The 8,661-nt window shown below is 33.0% G+C and overlaps 1 protein-coding gene across 1 annotated transcript; it reads left to right on the forward strand.

The window, feature by feature from the left end:
• Positions 1-831: 831 nt before the first annotated feature.
• LOC142534595 (la-related protein 1C-like) lies at positions 832-6,561 on the forward strand. Its single transcript, XM_075641456.1, has 10 exons — positions 832-1,221; positions 1,409-1,973; positions 2,050-2,197; positions 2,296-2,386; positions 3,059-3,130; positions 3,419-3,427; positions 5,696-5,764; positions 6,044-6,052; positions 6,288-6,340; positions 6,537-6,561. The coding sequence occupies exons 1-10, from the start codon at positions 832-834 to the stop codon at positions 6,559-6,561; spliced, it is 1,431 nt and encodes a 476-aa protein (XP_075497571.1).
• The last annotated feature ends 2,100 nt before the right edge of the window (positions 6,562-8,661 follow it).

Consider the following 8,661-nt stretch of genomic DNA (forward strand, 5'->3'; position numbering starts at 1 on the left):
ACTCATGTTCTTATTCTCACCATATTTTCAAATTTTGAACATCCAATCCTTATCTATATTTTTGAAAGTATAGTTATGTTATACATTAATTATTATTTATTTAAAGTATGGTATTAAAGATAAATCGGCTATTTTTTTAGGAAAAAATTAATATGACAATAGTAAATATTTTATTCTTATTTAGATTATTTATTTTTTTAGTAATTTTAGAGTAAGTTTTTTGTTTTTCTTATCTAATCTTGTATTTGAGTTTTATTTAATTCTATCAAAATTTTCTAGCAAAAAGTTAATGTGAAACAATTTGAAATACAAAGATAAGATCTTCTTAATGATAATTTGGAGATAAATTATATCATCACCATATGTCAAAATTTTAAAAGTAAAACTTGATATAAATCACCTTATAAATCATTAAAGATTTTTCGATTTTTAAAAACATAGGCTTTGTTTTTATAAATAAAAGATATCGGATTTTAAATATCGATTATTTTACTTCTTTGTTTTTTTTTTCGAGATATAAAATATTATTTGTTCCGATATATAAATAAATAAAATTAACCTTTATCTTTTTATCTTGATACTAAATACGTATATCCTAATTAAATCCGAGCTGTAATTATATTTGTCGTAGGAAACTAATTCCCCGCTTCATTGCTCTATATATATGCGGGGAGACTAGAACACTGCACTTTTATTTGCTTCCGAACAAGAAAACGGGCGGAGATAGGCGATTTCGATTTCGAGTGGGAATTTTTGGGTTTTCTTTAATCGATTCGATTGTGTTGGTGGGTTTGATGTTCAGTTGCCTGACCTATTTTTTTGTTTTCTGCAATGGCTACTGCTTCTGACTCCTCCGCCTCTGTTCAATCTGTAAATTCTGTTATTGATCGCCATTCACGGCTCGCGTCGCCTTGTTCATGTTCGAGTATCTCTGATCAGAAGCACGTTTTGCCTTCTGAAATTTTCCTAAACCAATTAATCGCACCACCTGCTAGTTTCTTGGCCGAGGATGGTCAGGCTGAGGGAAGTGAGAATGTTGGTGTAACCAAGAAGTGTGTTTGGAACAATCCTGCTAATGGTGTTGCTCCGCAGGTTGGTGCTTTGATGGGGACAGCATCTTGGCCTGATTTCTCCAAATCAGCTCGTGCTTCCACGAAGGCTTCTTCGAGTTCGACTGATTCTCTTGAAGAACTCTCTCACGAACCAATCATTCTGTCACAGGTTTATTATTTCTGTCATTGTTGTTCTCTATATTTTGGCCCTTTTAATCTACCTGTTCAATTTATCTGATGTTCTTAGTTGCTTGGGTTTTATTATATATGCTTCTAGTGCTATTATGAACTCGATGATCAGTTTTCGTACAAGTTAGACTGCTTTCCTTACGAAATTTTCTTTTTGTGAATAATAGGGGACGTCAGTTGACTCTTGGTCTTCACAGGAAGTAGCAACAAATTCAGCTTCGAACCATGAATCTCCTATCCGCCAGTGTTCTCCGGAGCTAGGTGGTGACAGGACAAGTCACAGAAACATAACAGCCAACGGCAGCTTTTCTCAAGCACCAAATTCACACAGTTCTGTGGTTGAAGCGTCTCCTTTTAAGCCAGTGAAGTCCAGCATCTCTTCGGGGGTATCTCCTAGGGACAACACACGTTGGGATGTTGGACAGAGAGGAGGATCTCACAGTGGGCATGAGCCACACCATCCGCGTGGTCCTTTTAGAAGGAACAACAGTGGACCGCAACTTCAAGGGAATGGTTCTTCTAATCATGGCCATGGTAGCAAACGATACCAGGAACGTTGGATTGATGATTGGAGCTATAACCATCAATCTTTTGGCAGCAGAGTAAACCTTGCACCCCAGCAGAGTGTCGCCTCTCGGCCCTTCATACGTGGTCCAGTTTCAAGTGCTCCTTTTATTCCTCCACCTCCCCCTGTGGGTGCGCGGCCCTATGGTCCCCCAGTGTTCTACAATGGTGAGGTTTGCTGCTTTGAGATACTTGCTTCTGTAGATTATCTTGCGTGCTAATTATATTTTGTTTCAATTTGCAGATGCTTCATCTTTTACGTATTTTGCTCTTGGACCCCACCCAGGTTCACCCGGGCACATGCCTATGTTTCCATATGCACCAATGTCGTCTCCCATACCTGATCCTCACTTGCCTTCCAAAATTGTGAAACAGATAGATTATTATTTTTGGTATGTTATTTTTGTTATGCATACTAAATGATTCATCCGCTCATTGCTGTCTATTTGCGCATGGTATCAACGCTTGGATTTTCACATGTATCTTGCAGTGATGATAATTTGGTGAAGGACACATATTTGCGCCAGAAAATGGATGTGGATGGATGGGTTCCCATAAACTTAATAGCAAGCTTTAAGAAAGTAAGTCGGTCAAATTAATGAAAAATTTCCTGCTTATGCTTATTTCTTTATCCATTTTATCTAAACTTAAACTTGCGATTCTTTTTTGATTGTTGGTACATAGAAGAGAAATTTTGAGGCTCTAGATCAGAAAGTTGAAAATATCAAAAGCTTGATTCTTTAATTGGAATTTAGTGAGCAATATAGGTTAAGAATTTTGAAATGTTTCGGTTTTGTTAGATTATTCTTGGATGAAATAAAATGACAATTGATATCTAACTGTAATACGCTTGAGTTTATCAGAAGATTTATATTGATATGGAAATGGTAAATTTGTATGACCAAGAATGCACATTAGAATCATGGTACACTCTTTTTAGTTGGTTTCATTAGGTAACAATGATACTATTTTGAGAATGAAGTAGCTTGGACGGGTAGTTATTCATGTAAGTTGTCTTTGGAGTGGAATTTGGAGATGCCTGATCGGATCAAAAGCATCTCTGGCTGAAAATCTTGCCTGCCATGATTTGAAACACCAAATCGACTGTTAGTGCTGCCATTTAACCTCTTATCATAGTCACAGAGGCAGCTGGATATTTTATGGCTGATCATATCAAACTTTTTAAATGATTTGCCACCTATTACGATGAGACTTACTATGAATACTAATATTATACATTCTCAATTTTTCAGATTAGGGAGCTGACAGACAATGTCCAACTTATATTGGATGCTTTGCGAGCTTCGAATGTGGTGGAAATACAGGTGAAATGTATCGCATATTTGATCCTCGCAATACCACTTTTCTTATAGTAAATCTTTTACTAGTAGTGTAGTCCAAAATTTACTGAAAAAACAAGTGAATATGCGATTAACTTATGAGCAAAATCTGCTAATATCCCCTTTTCAGCTTTCTCATGCGACTTGTTCTATATATCTATAGACTTGTTATCCTTTGGGTATTTTGTAGACATTTCATCCCACGACATGCACTTTAGATAGAGTATTGGTGGTTTCTAACTCATCTAGGCGATTTTTTTCTTACTCTTGCAGGGAGAAAAGGTGAGGAGGAAGGGTAATTGGAGAAAATGGATAATGCCAACCTTCTTGTATTCTACATGATCAAGTCCTCAATTTCTTTAATGAGCAATATAGGTTAAGAAGTAAAATCATTGAACGAGGAACAACTGGTTCTTTAGTGGTTTTTTTAAAATACAATTGTGCATTTTACGATGTCCTTTTACCAAGTACTCTAATATTTTGCCAAAAATATTAATTTCCCGTCAAAATGTTATTTCTAAAAAAGAAAAGATATATCATTAATATTGAAATATATGTACTACAATAAATGATAATTTCAATTATTGTTTGTATTGATTATATCAATTCATTTAGTTCAAATTTGAATTTAATTCATTTTTATATTAATTAAAATATAATTTATATATTATATATTTTTTATTATTTTTTTATTCAAATTGAAACTAAACTTTATGGAAATATAAACTAAATTAAAATTTTTTACATTGATTATATCAATCAATTTAATTTGTGATATGATTTGTGTTACTATGATATATTTAATTTTATTACAAACTGTATAAATAATTTTAAACACAAATGATTGCAATGTTATATATATATATATATCACTCATCCATTCGATGTGTAATTTTCTATATTTCATCACATCCAATAGATGAGTGACACCTCATCGGTGCTCACAAAAGTGTGTACGGTAGGTGTGCAAGATATCAAAATTAATTATATATGTGTGTGTGTACTGTAATAAATGACCACTTTAATTATTGTTGCATTGATTATATCAATTCATTTAATTCAATTTTGAATTTATTTAATTTTTGTATTAATTCAAATGTAATTTATGTATTATATGTTTTTTATTTTTTTACTCAAATTGAAACTAATCGAAGATAGCCTAAATTGGGGCAATCCATGGTATTTTCGATTTCTAGATAATTCAATGTTAAGTGTTGTACAATTATTCCAAGGAAATGGGAATCATGCTGGCTGCGGATCAACTTTTGAAAACTAGATAGATATCGAGCACATAATTAAACAAGAATAAAATGTTATAAAATATTTTGAAATATATTTATACAGATGGATTTATTTATATATTTCGAGCATGTTTTAGTTTGATATTTTGAGTATAAGAATAATGTGGGAGCATGTTTTAGTTTGATATTTCGGAGAATATATCACCCAAATAAATCATATACTCTTGCTAATATACTATCCTCCAAAAATTAGATTACTAGTATTTATCCATTATATATATAATTTCAAAAATATCATACTCCTCGTAAAACCAAAACGTAGTAAACTAATTTTAAGTATGATTCAAATTATTTTCAACGTAACATTTATATTATAACAAAAAAATATTATTCAAATGCTCGTGGCCACACATTAAACACTATATGGGGTTAGATGAAATATTTTCTTTAGACTTACTTTATAGATTTTCAAAGATATTTTATTGAAAATATCTATAATTTTTGCAGTGGTAATGATGCAATTAGTAAAAATAAATCACATAAAAAAACATATTTTTAGTCATACCACAATTCAATTTTATAATATAGATATATATATATATATAGTATATATATATCTATATATATCCAAGCATTTTTCTCTAAGCATAAAGTCTCAACTAAAATAAAGAACCTTATCATGTTATCAGAATATTAAGTATCAACCAAAAACCCAACAGAAAAAATTCATATCCAATATTTCAATATAATATAAGATGTTTCTGAAAAAAAAGAGAGGTAATAAACTCGGGACAATCACGAATCCAACTAAATTAGCAACGACTATAAGAAATAAGTCGAAGTTAACCAAATTTTCAGACGGTGGCTATATGAAGAAAAGAAGAATAGAAAAACTTTTAGCAAACCAAATCTAGTAAACCTTCTCTATCTAAAAATCCTTATTAGGGGGACTAAAATGTAGAAAACAAAAAACTGTGCCGATGTGCCAATAGCCGTTGATGACTTCACCGCACAAGCTCGGAAAAGCAGCCTAAAATATAGAGTTTTTGTATGTTCAAAGTCCTCACTTATGTATCGCTAGAAACTATGTGTTGTCTTTCATCATGTATATGCAGACTAGAAATATTGAGATTGAGAACCTGATCCTGTAGGATACAGGATGGTTAGTGCTGCCATTTAACCTCTTATCATAGTGACAGAGGCAGCTGGATATTTTATGGCTGATCATATCGAACTGTTTAAATGATTTGCCACCTATTAAGATGAGACTTAGCTATGAATACTAATATTATACATTCTTAATTTTCAGATTAGGGAGCTGACAGAATGTCCAACTTATACTGGATGCTTGCGAGCTTCGAATGTGGTGGAAATACAGGTGAATGATTAACATGTTTGATCTTCGTAATACCACTTTTCTAATAGTTAATCTTTTACTAGTAGTGTAGTCCAAAATTTTACTGAAAAAACAAGTGAATATGCTATTAACTTACGAGCAAAATCTGTTAATGTCCCCTTTTCAGTTTTCTCACCGCCTTCTATATCTATATACTTGTTATCCTTTGGGTATTTTGTAGACATTTCAGCCCACATGCACTTTAGATAGAGTATTGGTGGTCTCTAACTCATCTAGGTGATTTGTTTCTTACTCTTGCAGGGAGAAAAAGTGAGAAGGAAGGGTAAGAAGAAATGGATAATGCCAACCATCATGTATCCTACAGGATCAAGTCCTCGATCTCTCAATATTTCTAGTATGCATATTATGATGAAAAGACAAACACGTAGTTTCTAGTGATATTATTATCATAGGTGGGGACTTTGAACACAACTCTATTAGGCTGCTTTTCCGAGCTTGTGGTGGTCTCTAACTCATCTAGGCGATTTTTTTCTTACTCTTGCAGGGAGAAAAGGTGAGGAGAAGGGTAACTGAGAAAATGGATAATGCCAACCACATGTATCCTATGATCAAGTCCTCAATCTCTCAATATTTCTAGTTGCATATACATGATGAAAGACAAACACGTAGTTTCTAGCGATACTATATTATCATAGGTGGGGACTTTGAACACACACAACTCTATATTTTAGGCTTTTTTCGAGCTTGTGGTGGTCTCTAACTCATCTAGACGATTTTTTTCTTACTCTTGCAGGGAGAAAGGTGAGGAGGAAGGGTAACTGTAGAAAATAATGTTAACCATCTTGTATCCTACATGATCAAGTTCTCAATCTCTCAATATTTCTAGTCTGCATATACATGATGAAAAGACAAACACATAGTTTTAACGATACATAGGTGGGGACTTTGAACATACAACAACTCTATATTTTAGGCTGCTTTTCCGAGCTTGTGCGGTGAAGTCATCAACGGCTATCTGAAACACGGCACATTTTTTTTGTTTTCTACATTTTAGTCCCCCTAATCATGGATTTTTGGATAGAGAATGTTTACTAGATTTGGTTTGCTAAAAGTTTTTTGTTCTTCCTTTCTTCATTTAGTCACCGTCTGAAGATTTTGGTTAACTTCCACTTATTGCTTATAGTCTTGGTAATTTAGTTGGATTCGTGATTGTCTCAGTCTATTACCTCTCTCTTTTTTTTCCCCAGAAAATCTTATATTATATTGAAATATTGGATATGATATTTTCTGTTTGGTTTTTGGTTGATACTTAATATTTTGATGACAGGATAATGTTCTTTATTTAGTTGAGACTTTATGCGTATAAAAAATGTTTTGATATATATATATATATATATATATAAAAAATTGAATTGCAGTATGAATAAAATGTGTTTTTAATGTGATTATTTTTACTAATTGCATCTTTATCACTGCAAAAATTATAGACATTTTCAATAAAATATCTTTGAAAATCTATAAAGTAAGACTAAAGAAAATATTTAATCTAACCGATATACCGTTTAATGTGTTGCCACAAGCATTAAATAATATTTTTTGTTATAATATAAATTGTTACGATGAAAATAGTTTGAATCATACTTAAAATTAGTTTACTACGTTTTGATTTTGAGCTGAGTACGATATTTTGAAGTTATATATATAATGGATAAACACTAGTAAATCTAATTTTTGGAGGATAGTATATTAGCAAGAGTATATATGGGAACTTTTCAACTGTGTCTACTAACAAACCATTTGCCCCACCGGTGTCAAAAATGTCGGGAACGTCTTCAAATGTGTTCTACATGTTCCATCTGATTAACGAAAAAAATTCTAAAGTCAAAAAATAAAAATACTGTCATCCCTATTTCAAAGAAAAGCAATCGAGCAGCATAATACCTGACTTTGCACGGCACTTAGCATAGTGGACCAATACGCTCGCGGACAAGTCTGCCACTTAGAAGGCTCACTATCACATCAATCTGTACAGTCAGATTATTAGCTCCAAACTCATCAGATTACTAAACATGCTATAAATCTCGAAGATTGAATGCCAGAATTATCACGTCTGCAATTGAATAGTATTGACTCAAGATTATTAATCCATTCAATAGATAAGACTTACCAAATACAGGAGACACTGTATCCCAGATTCATCGGACTGCCACAAAAGAAGTGATGATTCAAAGACTTCGATGGAGTAAACAGCACCGGATATGGCACCAACCGAAGCCCCTCTAACAAATCCACTTTCTGTCTCTTGGCCAATAAGCGCTCCAGTCATTGCTCCCAATATGGTACCAACTGCATAGCAGGGACAGCTCCTTCATTAGCATAAAGAATAATTCGAGAGAAAGTACTACTAAAGATCAACATCCCTCTAAAATTCGGTAGTCGCTGCGTGAGACGTTTCTGAAAAAAATAATCATAAGGTGATTGAAAAATCACCTTTAATCAACTCCAAAAACCTATACAGCACAAAATTCACATCCAAAATCCTACACACACAATCACAAAGAAAATGAAAACTGCATCCTTGGGGTTCTCAGTATGAATGATGGTTTTCTTCACATTCTCTGTCACCCAAGGTCCAAACATAGCCTAAAATTATAATTTCTTTAAATGTTCTAAATCCCCAAATATGCTGAAAACCCCCAATTTGCGGGACATAGCAAAAACCTAAACCCTAAAACAATAAAAACCACGGGAGAACAAATCAATGTTAAGGAAAAAACACATTATAATTATGGGGTGGGTGAAACCACCAAACCCCTTGAATCGTGATAACCCACCTGCATTAGAAGCGTACGATCAAACCAAAATCAAGAAATTGAATCTACAACCACTCAAACCAAATGGTTCCAATATGTTGTTTG

Source organism: Primulina tabacum, unplaced genomic scaffold (genome assembly GCF_025594145.1).
Source record: "Primulina tabacum isolate GXHZ01 unplaced genomic scaffold, ASM2559414v2 Contig610, whole genome shotgun sequence".
NCBI classification, from domain to species: Eukaryota; Viridiplantae; Streptophyta; class Magnoliopsida; order Lamiales; family Gesneriaceae; genus Primulina; species Primulina tabacum.